Below are 15,408 nucleotides of genomic sequence, written 5' to 3'. Positions count from 1 at the left end.
GAAGGATTCCACTGGGAAAACAAACACATGTATAGAGAAGTAGGTAGAGTATACATAATGATGTGAGCTTTAAGAAGATACTTTCATATTTTATTATTCCAAGGTGAAGATGATTAAGATTTAAAAATGCTAATAATTCTTTATGCACCTTCATAATTATTCTGCTAGCCATTAAGTCCAACAATGTTACCATACACTGCCTTGCTTTGAATGTATGGACCACTTCTACAATACTAACTGCTACTACAGAAATTTTTTTCTATATTAAATTTACTTCATTTTTTGTAGATGAATGGTTCAGAGAACCGACATGTTGATAAATTAGACACATGTGCAACATTGAACAAATGTTACACGACCTATGACTTCTGCACCTCTCCTGCCAACGGTTTATAAGCTCCTTCTCAGCACGTATGCCGTATTCTAGTCAAGATTGATGGACTGACCACATCGACTCAAGGTTGAGGGACTGATTACCTCATTCTCCTCCTGTTCTTCAAGTTTCTCCTTTGTATGGACTGATGAAGCCACTGTGTGGTGAAATGTTTCCTCAATAAAGATACCCAAGAGTTGCACATGTGTCTAATTTATCTACTTCATTTTTATTGAGAATTAATACCTTGAGACACAATAACTTTAAAATTGGTTTCTCTACTTTATTATTTACACATGGTAGGATTTGTAATGTATATCATCATTATTTACGTTGATACAATTTATCATACCCATGCATTTTATGTTCAATTATGTGTACATCATCATTATGTCTATGGAGAAGAGTTAAATTTGCAGGGGTCATACAGTGCCTGGGAAGAATGGAAGTAAATCCAAGGCTGAGGAGGTCAGATCAGATTCCTGGGGTAGTGGCCTTGAAACAGAAACATATCTCAGCAGGTATCATAAATTTAATGTTTGAATAATAACATTATTGTAGGGAGAAGACTAGTTAGTTTTGCTTATCTGTGGAAACACTGTCTCTGCAAAGGTGTGTTCTGTCTCCTACAGTGGTTACTGTCTTTGATTACATTTTCACAGTAACCCATTGGTTTGCCTTAAAACTTTGTGCCTGGCAGTGTTATTGTTAGAGTTATTCCAATTTTCCTTCTTTTTTTTTAACAATGCCTTATATGCAAATATATTCATACCAAGGTAATTCTTAATTCATTCACATATTTGCATGATTCAGTACCATGCAAGTGGCAACTAATTCACTTATTCAACATTGGAAAAAAGCATATTAAAATCTTTTAACTCTTTGAAGTGCTCCTTCAACTTATGCATTTGAAATATGTACCTAGGTAAGTTTTATATTAACCCATAAACTGTCAAAATGTAGATCAACGTTCACTTGCATAGCGCTCTGAATATTTTTGGAAAAAAAATTTTTTTGTTTAAAATGAAGAGTAAATTTTTCCCGGCATCCCCAAATTTTGTCATACTGTGCACACTGAGTGTGCAGATCCATTCTCTTATGTCCAGGCAACTCAGACCTATCGTGCCAAGGTTGAAAGCGTGTAAAATAAAACGTAGATCTATGTTCGGAATGCTAAGTATGTGAACGCAGCTCTACATTTTGGACTGTTTAAGGGTTAAGGGAGTCTGAAATACTGAGCCCACTAATTAATGGACTAATGGAGTGAAGGAGTGATGCAAAAATATTGCTGATTGTCCAAAACCTTCAAATTAAAAAATAAATTTTTCATTACTGTCCAGATGTCTTCTGGACAAGTGGACTTGGTTTATTAGTTCAGAAGACAACTGGACACTAGTAACCTGTAGTACAGTGGTCCCTCGCTTTTCGTAGTTCTTGGCAATGGTAAATTTCGCCAATCATAGGGGTATTTTCGTATAAACATGGACTCGCTTTTCATAGGTTGACTCGCGAATAGTAGTTCGTCCGGGACGCATACACACAGTGTGAGCCAGGGCGGCCTCCCTACCCAGCCAGTCTGGCATTGTTTACCAGTGAGTGAAGGTCCCCTCAAGTGCTCCTACAAAATATTTCATATTATTCCACTCATTTTAGTGCTTGCAAGTACTAAATAAGCTACCATGGCTCCAAAGAAAGCTCCTAGTGCCAAGCCTGTGGTAAAGAAGGTGAGAAATATGTACAGTGACAAAGTCTTGGGCCATTTTAGGGAAGTGTTAAAGAGACGCCAGAAACAGAGCTCTCTCCACAGTTACTTTGCGAGACAGGACTAGAGTGACTCTCAAGGTGGTCCTAGTGGCATTAAGAAAGAGAGAAGAGAAGCAACCCCAGAGAAGCAATTGGTACCTGAGGTGTTGCTGGAAGGGGATTCCCCTTCCAAACTGTAAACAATCCAATCTCCTCCTCCAGTCTCCCATACATTAAGAAGAATCTCCAATAAAGGTAAGTGTTATGCTGTTAATGTTTCATTCATCATTTCCCATTGTATTGTTTATGTACTACATGTATATTTCATGTAAAAAATTTTTTTGTTTTAATACTTCTGGGTGTCAGGAACGGATTAATTGTTTTTTTTTTTTTTTTTTTTTTTTCAACAAGTCGGCCGTCTCCCACCGAGGCAGGGTGACCCAAAAAAAGAAAGAAAATCCCCAAAAAGAAAATACTTTCATCATCATTCAACACTTTCACCACACTCACACATTATCACTGTTTTTGCAGAGGTGCTCAGAATACAACAGTCTAGAAGCATACACATATAAAGATACACAACATATCCCTCCAAACTGCCAATATCCCAAACCCCTCCTTCAAAGTGCAGGCATTGTACTTCCCATTTCCAGGACTCAAGTCCGACTATATGAAAATAACCGGTTTCCCTGAATCCCTTCACTAAATATTACCCTGCTCACACTCCAACAGATCGTCAGGTCCCAAGTACCATTCGTCTCCATTCACTCCTATCTAACACGCTCACGCACGCTTGCTGGAAGTCCAAGCCCCTTACCCACAAAACCTCCTTTACCCCCTCTCTCCAACCCTTTCGAGGACGACCCCTACCCCGCCTTCCTTCCCCTATAGATTTATATGCTTTCCATGTCATTCTACTTTGATCCATTCTCTCTAAATGACCAAACCACCTCAACAACCCCTCTTCTGCCCTCTGACTAATACTTTTATTAACTCCACACCTTCTCCTAATTTCCACACTCCGAATTTTCTGCATAATATTTACACCACACATTGCCCTTAAACAGGACATCTCCACTGCCTCCAACCGTCTCCTCGCTGCTGCATTTACCACCCAAGCTTCACACCCATATAAGAGTGTTGGTACTACTATACTTTCATACATTCCCTTCTTTGCCTCCATAGATAACGTTTTTTTGACTCCACATATACCTCAACGCACCACTCACCTTTTTTCCCTCATCAATTCTATGATTAACCTCATCCTTCATAAATCCATCCGCCGACACGTCAACTCCCAAGTATCTGAAAACATTCACTTCTTCCATACTCCTCCTCCCCAATTTGATATCCAATTTTTCTTTATCTAAATCATTTGACACCCTCATCACCTTACTCTTTTCTATGTTCACTTTCAACTTTCTACCTTTACACACATTCCCAAAACTCATCCACTAACCTTTGCAATTTTTCTTTAGAATCTCCCATAAGCACAGTATCATCAGCAAAAAGTAACTGTGTCAATTCCCATTTTGAATTTGATTCCCCATAATTTAATCCCACCCCTCTCCCAAACACCCTAGCATTTACTTCCTTAACAACCCCATCTATAAATATATTAAACAACCATGGTGACATTACACATCCCTGTCTAAGACCTACTTTTACCGGGAAATAGTCTCCCTCTCTTCTACACACCCTAACCTGAGCCTCACTATCTTCATAAAAACTCTTTACAGCATTTAATAACTTACCACCTATTCCATATACTTGCAACATCTGCCACATTGCTCCTCTATCCACTCTATCATATGCCTTTTCTAAATCCATAAATGCAATAAAAACTTCCCTACCTTTATCTAAATACTGTTCACATATATGCTTCAATGTAAACACTTGATCTACACATCCCCTACCCACTCTGAAACCTCCTTGCTCATCCGCAATCCTACATTCTGTCTTACCTCTAATTCTTTCAATTATAACCCTACCGTACACTTTTCCTGGTATACTCAGTAAGCTTATTCCTCTATAATTTTTACAGTCTCTTTTATCCCCTTTCCCTTTATATAAAGGGACTATACATGCTCTCCGCCAATCCCTAGGTACCTTCCCCTCTTTCATACATTTATTGAACAAAAGTACCAACCACTCCAACACTATATCCCCCCCTGCTTTTAACATTTCTGTCATGATCCCATCAGTACCAGCTGTTTTACCCCCTTTCATTTTACTTAATGCCTCACGTACCTCCCCCACACTTACATTCTGCTCTTCTTCACTCCTAAAAGATGGTATACCTCCCTGACCAGTGCATGAAATTACTGCCTCTGTTTCTTCCTTAATTGTATTTACATTATTTCTTATGGGGAAAATTGATTCGCAAATCGTAAATTTCATTTATAGTAGCTCCTCCAGGAAAGGATTAATTACAAAAAATGAGGGACCACTGTACTACAGTACAGTACAGTACAGTACTGTACTGCATGGTAATTTTATAGCACTGTATAATAATTTTGAGTCATTTTACTTATGTTTTTGTGCTTGGGAGATGAAGTACAAACTGAATGATTGATAGTGGAGCCTAAGAATAACTTTTTTTTTTCTGAGTCACAGGAGCTGTAAAACTCTACTAGTGAAAATAATGTAGAGGGCTGAAAATACAGTGGACCCTCAGGTAACGGCGGCATCAGCTAATGCCAAAATCGGATAGCAGCACGTTTTTGCATCAAAATATTGGCTCGGCTAATGCCCAAGAACTCGGTTAAGGGCAGTTGTCCTGAATGTGTCTGCCTGTCCGCTCGACCTGAGCCGCCCTGCCTTCAGCTAGTGTGCCAATGTTTACAGGCCAGTGTGGACGATTCCACGCATACATGCGATACATTTTGTATTATTCCATTGTTTTTAGTGCTTGTAACTGCTAAATAAGCCACCATGAGCCCCAAAAAAGCTTCTAGTGTCAACCCTGTGGTAAAAAGGGTGAGAAATGCTACTGAATTAAAGAAAGAGATAATCGCAAAGTATGAAAGTGGAGTGCATGTCTCCGAGTTGGCCAGGTTATATAACAAACCCCATTCAACAATCACTGCTATCTTGGCCAACAAAAAGGCAATCAAGGAAGCTGTTGTTGCGAAAGGTGCAAGTATACTTACAAAACGGAGATCGCAAATACTCGAAGGTGTGGAGAGACTGTTGTTGGTGTGGATAAACGAGAAACAATTATCAGGAGATAGTGCTTCTCAGTCAATAATATGTGAAAAGGCAAGGCAGTTGCATGATGATCTAATTAAGAAAATGCCTGAAACTATTGCTGATGTTAGTGAATTTAAGGCCAGCAAAGGTTGGTTTGAGAGATTTAAGAATCGTAGTGGCATACACAGTTTAAGGCATGGTGAGGCTGCCAGTTCTGACAAAAAAGTGGCTGAAAAATATGTGCAGGACTTTAAGGTGCACATAGAGGCTGAAAAATTAAAACCCCAACAAGTGTTCAATTGTGACGAAACAGGCATGTTTTGGAAGAAAATGCCAAACAGGCCTACATTACTCAGGAGGAAAAGGCACTCCCAGGACACAAGCCTATGAAAGACAGGCTAACTCTCATGTTTTGTAGCAATGCTAGTGGGGATTGGAACGTGAAGCCTTTACTCATGTATCACTCTGAAACTCCCAGAGTGTTCAAGAAAAACAATGTCATCAAGGCTAAATTGTGTGTGATGTGGAGAGCAAACAGTATGGCATGGGTCACTAGGGACATTTTCCTTGACTGGTTCTATGACGTGTTTGGCCCCATTGTGAAAAAATACCTCCTGGAAAATAAATTGTCACTCAAGTGCCTCCTGGTAACGAACAATGCTCCTGCTCATCCTCATGACTTGCAAGAGCAAATTGTGGGGGAGTTGAGTTTCATCAAAATGAAGTTTTTGCCTCCTCTCCTCCAGTCCATGGACCAGCAGGTTATTTCAAACTTCAAAAAACTGTACACCAAAGCAGTGTTTCAAAAGTGCTTTGGAGTGACCTCAGACACTGAATTGCCCCTAAGAGAGTTGTGGAAAGATCACTTGAGTATCCTCAGTTGCATAAACCTTGTAGGTAAGGCTTGGGAGGGAGTGACTTGCAGGACTTTGAACTCTGCTTGGAGAAAATTGTGGCCAGAATGTGTACAAGAGAGGGATTTTGAAGGGTTTGGGGCTAACCCTGAGGAGCCTATGCTAGTTGTGGAATCTATTGTGGCATTGGGGAAGTCCATGGGGTTGAAGGTTAGTGGCAAGGATGTGGAAGAGTTGAAGGATGACCATGAAGAGCTAACTACTACAGAGCTGCAAGAGCTTCAGGTGCAACAGATCACAGCTCAGGAATTTGCTTCAGAGGAGGAGGAAGAGAGATTGAGGAAGTTGCCTTCGTCAAAGATTAAGGACATTTGTGCAAAGTGGGTTGAAGTGCAAACCTTTATGGATGAACATTATCCTGACACAGCTGTTCCAAGCCGTATTGGCAACATGTACAACAACACACTTGTGTCCCATTTTAGGGAAATCTTAGAGACACCAGAAACAGAGCTCTCTGGACAGATATTTTGTGTGACAGGGGTCCAGTTACTCTCAAGCTGGTCATAGTGGCATTAAAAACCCAAGAAGGGAGGTAACCCCAGAAAAGGACTCGTTACATGAAGTCTTTATGGAAGGGGATTCCCCTTCCAAACAATAGTACACCTCCATCAAATCCCCTCCTCCCATCTCATCACTCATCAATAAGTCCACAATAAAAAGGTAAGTGTCATTTCAGTATTGGTTATTGTGCATGTCTCATTGTTTTCTGTGTAGGGGAATGTGTATTTCACGTAAAAAAAATTATTTTGTTTAATACTTTCGGGTGTCTGGAACGGATTAATTGGATTTCCATTATTTCTTATGGGGAAAATTAATTCAGCTAACGGCAAAATCGATTAAAGGCAAGCTCTCTAGAACGGATTAATGCTGTTACCCGAGGGTCCACTGTACAAAGATGACCAAGATGTAAATGGTTGAGATGTGCCACTGACAGATGCTTAACACTGATAACCAAACCTTTCCTCTTGACACCACCAGTTGTTTTAGAAACCAGTGTTAAATGCACTTTACTAATATACCATTATGTTCTTAGTTTTTCTACTCCTGGAACCTGGCCCTGGGCCAGGCTTGTCTGATGCTTGCTTGGTCAACCAGGCTGTTGCTGCTGACAGCCCCACTGGCCTGCATATCTGTGACCCAAGAAAAGAGGAAACACATTCACCATCATTCAATCAATCTTTATCTTGCCAGAAGTGTGCTAACATCATGGTTCAGATGGCCCTCCAAACTGCAACATCCCCACCACTCTTGCAGAGTGCAGGCATTGTACATCCCACTTCCAAAACTCAAGTGTGGTTAAACAGTTTCCCCCTGAAACCCTTCATAAATATTACCTAGTTTACACTCCAACAGCATGTCATGTCACAAAGAGCACTTGCCTTCACTCTGATCTAATGCCCTCACAAAAATCTGTTGGATATTTGAAAATAATTGGATATTCTGTAATATATCTTCCATTCTATCAAACGAGACTAAGAAACCTAGAATACAACAATAAAAAACATACGAAAATACATCACAAATTCACTGTTTTAAACCAAAAACACGGTGGCAGTTTTTTCCCATTTTGCACTGCTTGCTGCAGGATTTTTTTTTTATATGGTGCACATTTGCTGCATAGGCCCATTCTTTCATATCTAGGCCCAAATTTACCACTCAAAGCTTACCTGACTAAGCTGAGCTCATGGCGTAGAACAATGGGACCGACCCATGCTTTAAAGCCATAGAACAACGGGACCGACCCATGCTTTAAAGTCGTAGAACAACGGGACCCACCCCAGAAGGGCTAAAGATGAACTTCACATGAATATACAAAATGATGAAATCAAAGAATAACAATTGATAAGTAAACTGAATGGGAAAAGAGCAATAATGTTGAATAATGTTGATATAAAAAGAAATGACCTAATCCAGTCACCCATAAGTATGAAAAATGAAGTTTATGTTATTAAGTGTATTACCAAGGAAAGACAAAACCTTCTCTATAGGCTAAGCAAACTCTGACTGGAGAGAAAAAACCAACAGTGTTTTGAGAGGGAAGGTAAAACTGGTGTAAGAAAATCAATCACAAGTAAGTGACATTACATAGCTAATGAACATGATCTAACAATATTCTTGTGTGATGCTGGCCTATCCCACTCAGGCTAAGATGCAGTAGGTGGCCACTAAATTCCATGTGCAATATAATAACCTCAAGGAGTAACAATGAGGGATGGCAGGGTAGGTAGGTAGGGAGGGAGGGAGGCAGGCAGTGAGGGATAACAAGGTACGAAGGGAGGGAGGCAGTGAGGGATGGCTGAATAGGGAGGGAGGCAGTTAGGGATGGCTGGGTAAGGAGGGAAGCAGTGAGGGATGGCTGGGTAGGGAGGGAGGCAATGAGGGATGAAAAAAAAAATTAAAACTTCCAACAGTTGTAGTACTTGACTACCTGAAAACCAATCCACTGATTTTTTCTAAAGAAAAATTGTAAAGGTTAGTGAACGAATTTGGGAATGTGTGTAAAGGTAGAAAGTTGAAAGTGAACATAGAAAAGAGTAAGGTGATGAGAGTATCAAATGATTTAGATAAAGAAAAATTGGATATCAAATTGGGGAGGAGGAGTATGGAAGAAGCGAATGTTTTCAGATATTTCGGAGTTGACGTGTCAGCGGATGGATTTATGAAGGATGAGGTTAATCATAGAACTGATGAAGGAAAAAAGGTGAGTGGTGCATTGAGGTATATGTGGAGGCAAAAAATGTTATCTATGGAGGCAAAGAAGGGAATGTATGGAAGTATAGTAGTACCAACACTCTTATATGGGTGTGAAGCTTGGGTTGTAAATGCTGCAGCGAGGAGGCGGTTGGAGGCAGTGGAGATGTCCTGTCTAAGGGCAATGTGTGGTGTAAATATTATGCAGAAAATTCGGAGTGTGGAAATTAGGAGAAGGTGTGGAGTTAATAAAAGTATTAGTCAGAGGGCTGAAGAGGGTTTGTTGAGGTGGTTTGGTCATTTAGAGAGAATGGATCAAGTAGAATGACATGGAGAGCGTATAAATCTGTAGGGGAAGGATGGCGGGGTAGGGGTCGTCCTCGAAAAGGTTGGAGGGAGGGGGTAAAGGAGGTGTTGTGGGCAAGGAGTTTGGACTTCCAGCAAGTGTGCGTGAGTGTATTAGATAGGAGTGAATGGAGACAAATGGTATTTGGGACCTGACGATCTGTTGGAGTGTGAGCAGGGTAATATTTAGCGAAGGGATTCAGGGAAACCGGTTATTTTATATAACTGGACTTGAGTCCTGGAAATGGGAAGTACAATGCCTGCAGTCTAAAAGAGGGGTTTGGGATACTGGCAGTTTGGAGAGATATGTTGTGTGTTTTTATACGTATATACTTCTAAACTGTTGTATTCTGGGCACCTCTGCAAAAACAGTGATTGTGTGAGTGAGGTGAAAGTGTTGAATGATGATGAAAGTATTTTCTTTTTGGAGATTTTCTTTCTCTTTGGGTCACCCTGCCTCAGTGGGAGACTGCCGACTTGTTGAAAAAAAAAAATAAATAAAACCTACTTTCATAAATTCTTTCTCTGTAAGCCATGTGTATCACAAGAGGTGATTAAAATGCTGGGAGCACAGGGCTTGTAACCCCCATCTCCTGGATAAATTACTAAATTTTAAAATAAAAACTTTTGTTTTTCTTTTTGGGTCACCCTGCCTTGGTGGGATACAGCCAGTGTGTTAGAAAAAAAAAACCTACTTTCATACCATAGTTTTATAAATCTGACCTCCCTGTTTTAGTGATTTAGCTAGACTATTAATTCTAGTTCTCATTTATCATTAGAACCTCAATTCAGCTATAATTCAGTGAATTGGTAATATCATCATTGTTTATTGAAAAAGTTTTTTGTTTTTAAATATACCTAATATAGTTCAAGCAAGAACCATTCTCTTAGTGCTAATAACCATTTGTATGTACAATATTTTTTTTTATTTGTGCAATATCAAGTGTAAAATTATGTACCTAGTTTTTATGTTTTCCTTTAATTTTTTACAGTTTTTCTTTTTTTTCTGTTTAAAAATACTATATAACACTGCAAGTTACATTTTCATAATTAGTTTTTCTGTTGACCTATTTCTTCCAATTTTTATTTGTACAGTCAGTGTATTATACTGACCAAACTTACATTAGAGAATCATTACTTTTAGTTTGTTCTTTGTGAACACCAGGATATCATCTTCACTTACTTTATTGTAAACTGTGTACTGTGTTATTGTGATTCATTACAGAGAAGCTTACATTAGTGAATTATGTCTTCCAATTTTTATTTGTAAAAGCAGTATTTTATTCTGACCAATCTTACTTTGGAGAATCATTATTTTTTTGCTTATTATTTGTAAAGCCAGTGTATTGTTTTGACCCAGCTTACCCTGTTGAATCATTCCTTTTAGTTCATTAGTAATACCTCACACTTAGTATTATTTTACTGATTAAGAATTACAGTACTTACAAAACCAGTGTATTAGTTTATCAAGGTTACATGGAAGATTCACTACTCTATTTCAGTATTATACTCCTTTAACTATTACATATTTGTGTTTGTATATTAGGTTGTTGCAATGTATACCTATGATTATAAGCAGTGATCAAGAGTTGAACCTTATCACTTATCTTTACAATAATCAGTTATCTGCAGATTAGAACTGCAAATATTATTCTGCAAATTATGCTAAAACTATTTTCAATGCCAGAAAATATCAGTATTAAACTACAGATCCCTAGGTAAACACTATGATAACATCTCTTAACTAATCCAACCTTTATTATTCTCCCTGACACCTGGCTGAACCACCACCACAGACATCTATAAATTACTGGAGTACACAGACACACACAACTGTAGACCTGATTACTACACAAATGAGATGAAATATATATTCATTCAACCTGCACCAGAGATGAAGTTGGAGAATACATAGTTGATCAATTCACAATGAAGAACTTGTATACCCTTCTCATAATCAGAGCTGTCTACCGGTCACCACACCCCAACGAAGCTAACTTTAGAGAGAAAATCAAGAACCTAATCTTTAACAAAAAAACAAACATCACTTATTACATGCTAGGGACTTCAACATCAACCTCATTTAATCTGAAGACCCTCTAGTAGCAGACTTTCTGAATAATATGTACAATGGCTAACTAATACCCTTGATAATGAAGCCTACAAGAATAACTGAATCTACTGCAACATCACTTGACCATTTTCTTTAACACACTGGTTGTTTCCCACAAAGGCAGGGTGACCCAAAAAGAAAAGAAAAAAAAATACTTTCATCATTCAACACTTTCACCAACACTCATACATAATCACTGTCTTTGCAGAGATACTCAGATATGAGTTTAGAAGTCCCTCCAAACAGCCAATATCCCAAACCCCTCCTATAAAGTACAGGCATTGTACTTCCCATTTCCAGAAGTCAAGTCTGGCTAACCAGTTTCCCTGAATCTTTTCACAAAATATTACCCTGCTCACACTCCAACAGATCGTCAGGTCCCAAAAACCATTTCTCTCCATTCAATCCTATCTAATACGCTCACGCATGCTTGCTGGAAGTCCAAGCCCCTCACCCACAAAACCTCCTTTACCCCCTCCCTCCAACCTTATTGAGGAGAACCCCTACCCCACCTTCTTTCCCCTACATATTTATATGCTCTCCAAGACATTCTACTTTGTTCCATTCTTTCTAAATGACCAAACCACCTCAACAACCCTTCTTAAACCCTCCGACTAATACTTCCAGTAACTCCACACCACCTCCTAATTTCCACACTCCGAATTCTCTGCATAATATTTACACCACACACTGCCCTTAGACGAGATCTCCACTGCCTCCTCGCCACAGCATTTAGAACCCAAGCTTCACACCCATATAAGAGTGTTGGTACCACTATACTTTCATTCATTCCCTCCTTTGCCTCTGTGTATAACATTTTTTGTCTCCACAGATACCTCAATGCACCACTCACCTTTTTTCATTCATCAATTCTTGACTATATATAGACAAATATTCCAGCTCTTCAATCAATGTTTCATGAAACTAGTAAAATCCCCTTTAGGCTCCATAATGAGGAATCAGTGAATAACTTTGTAGCAGCAATCAGCAACAGTGACTGCTAGAAAGAATTAAACAAATACCAAGACATTAACTCTGGTGTTCATATATTCCTTCACTTAATACAGAACCTCTACTACAGACAATGACCACTGAAAACCAGACAGGTGACAACAAATAGATAAATGGCCCATGAATAACTGATGGCATCCTTTGATCCACTGACAAAGAATATTTATGAGAAGCAGCACAGGTTAGGATTAATACCTAAAAAAAATGAGCCGAGAGATGTAATATTACAATCACAAAGCTCACGAAGAAATCAAAACAAACATATTATGCATATTATTAGAGGAGATATATAAAAGACTTGGAAAACACTTTCTCAGATACTAAGCACTAGTAAGTTCACAAAATCCAAGGAAATAGCTTTAACTTAAACCTAATGAACCTCCCCCAAATCCTGGGAGACAGCAAATAAATTAAATGACTTCTTTTCAACTACTGGAACAAATCTAAGCAGCAAAATCTCCAACTCTCCAACCCAAGTCAGAGATTATCTCACTGATAACCATTCAAGCTCACTGTACCTGTCCTTAACTACCTCAGCTGAGGTTACCTGTATAATTATGTCACTACATTTGCAACCACCAGTATTTATTCTTGTTGCTTCTACAGTATAATGTTCACTACACTTGAAATTATTAGTATACACTTGTTGCTGCAGTATAATATTCACCACACCTACAACTATCAGTAATACACTGCTGCTGCTGTTTCTGCAATGTAATGTTCACTACACTTGCAACCACCAGTAATACACCATTGTTGTTGCAGTATAATGTTTACTACTCTTGCAGTCACCAGTATACACTGTTGTTGTTGCTGCAGTATAATGTTCACTATATCTGAAGCCATCAATATACTACTACTGTTGTTGTTGCAGTATAATGTTCAGTATACTTGAAACCATCAGTATACAATGCTATTTCTGCTGCAATATAAAAATTATGATATTTACCAACAGTACACTTTGAGAAATAGAATTTAGTAATTTTTTATCTACAACTATGGAAGAAGGATGACGAATATGAGAGCATGATACAAATGCTCTCAACTCTACAAGAATACATTATGTAGCTTACAAGCACTTACAGAAGGGTACAGACACAGACAGACAGGTACGAGTATAAGTTCTTCACTAGAAATAGGGGCATAAGAAATAACATAGGATAAAATCAAAGACAAAGAGGTTAATCCAATCAAGAGCTTCAGAGTGAGGCACTCTTAGTCACCTACTCTCACCACTACAAAATATTCTAAAGACCTCAATTTAAAACCCAGCACACAATGACTATATTCTGGTTTATTTGAATTCAATAATATGAATTCAAATACTTCATATCTGATAATGAAAAGCCATTTAGTGCAGATTTTATGTAAAATTTCACATAGCTGAGATGTACTGTACTAAAAATAATACTAACAGAAAATTGCATACTAGCAGAAAACTATATATGTATGCCTGCTGGGTATGAGTGGCAAGGGATTGTAACTACACCACTACTGACAGATATCTTCATGTACTCTTAACCAATATGTATTTTATTATATCATCATCATCATTATTATGATGATGATGGGTAAGTGCTTAACCCGTAGGGTTTATACAGAGCTTGGGGAATGGGATACAATCAGGTTTGTTCTAGGGAAAGGGAGGAGAGATCTAATTAGCTGGATCATGAGCCCCCTTCCCTCACCATAATCAAGGCACCTCCCTAGAGGAGACCCACTATGTATGAACGAGCATCTTGCCTCGGTTGATCAACATGTGATTATGTTTACATTAAATATATAACATTTATTTAGAGTATCAATAAACATTTTACTTTTTTCCTTCAAAAAATGTATTATACTGTATAAGATTAAAAAAAAAAGAATATATGCACCAGCATTTATTTTACTTACCATTTGTTGTGTCAGACAGTTCGCAGTATTTCTCTATGACATACTGTGCTTGTAATGCATCCTGTGGATAAAGATTAACACATATACAAAATGCACAAGGGTAAATAAAGGTTTTGTACCCTTAGTGTTTTTATTAGAGTACAGTACACCAAATGTGGGAAGCAGGAACATTAAACCCCTGTCATTCATAAAGGTTACTTTCACTGAATACCAAAACAGAAAAACAGACAAAAGACAGATATTAAACCTATGTCAAACATGGAGTTAGAACCTGGTGTGTTGTAGAAGAACCATCCTTGAGAAATGATTTTGGGTAAAGAAATATTTAACTGGAATAGTTTTCAGGATCTTCTGCTTTGAAATTAAAGGTTCAGAGTCAAAACAATCTATGGAGAAAGAGTGAGGGGATGAGTTAAAAAACAAGAAGAGGGGGGAGAAAAAAAAAAAGTGTGTGTGTGTGTGAGAGAGAAAGAGTAGTGTAGTGTGTGAAGATAGAGGAGACATGAAGGATACTGCACCTCAGCCACTGAGGTGCAGTATCCTATGTCTTATGTTGTATCTATTTGCCTTACCAACAATACTCCACCACCTGACCTTTCCCACCACCCAACAACACAAAATAAATAAATAAATAAATCTACAGTACAGGTCCTCCACTATCTTTAAAAAAAAAAAAAAACTCTTTATACAAGCAGGGAGGGAGGCAGTGAGGGATTGCAGGATAGGGAAGGAAAAAGGCAGTGAGGGATGGTAGGGTAGGGAGGGAGGAAGACGGTGAGGGATGGCAGGGTAGGGAGGGAGGGAGGCAGTGAAGGATGGAAAAAAAATGAAAACTTCCAGTAGTTGTAGCACTTGACTACCTCCTCTTGTAAAGCAATCCACTGATCTGTAAAAGAAAACACCCCAGCATCTTTTCTTTATTTTAGTTGATAGCTATGATCTCTTGTGGTGCCAGCTGGAGTTCTTTGTTATTTCTTTCATATATTTTCATAATCTTGAATATGGTTTATCACATCTCTTTTTCTTCAGCTCTTTCAGTCTTTATAACTCTCATGTTTTATCTCTGGGAGCAATTTTGTGGCTTGACTTTAAACCTTTTCTAGATTGTTAGCATGATTTTTTTTTTTTTA

The 15,408-nt window shown here is 38.4% G+C and overlaps 1 protein-coding gene across 14 annotated transcripts in view; it reads right to left on the bottom strand.

Moving 5' to 3' along the window:
- The window catches only part of LOC128691673 (protein lap4), an 854,149-nt gene that overhangs the window by 53,141 nt on the left and 785,600 nt on the right, over positions 1–15,408 (bottom strand). For all 14 annotated transcript variants that reach the window (XM_070088850.1, XM_070088860.1, XM_070088857.1 and 11 more), the window contains one exon: positions 14,279–14,339. In XM_070088850.1, coding sequence (XP_069944951.1) covers positions 14,279–14,339 — 61 coding nt within the window. The remainder of the gene's footprint in view (positions 1–14,278; positions 14,340–15,408) is intronic.

This window comes from Cherax quadricarinatus, chromosome 26 (genome assembly GCF_038502225.1).
Source record: "Cherax quadricarinatus isolate ZL_2023a chromosome 26, ASM3850222v1, whole genome shotgun sequence".
Lineage (NCBI taxonomy): Eukaryota > Metazoa > Arthropoda > Malacostraca > Decapoda > Parastacidae > Cherax > Cherax quadricarinatus.
Note: the sequence above shows the minus strand (reverse complement) of the source record. Positions and strands in the feature narration are given on the sequence as shown.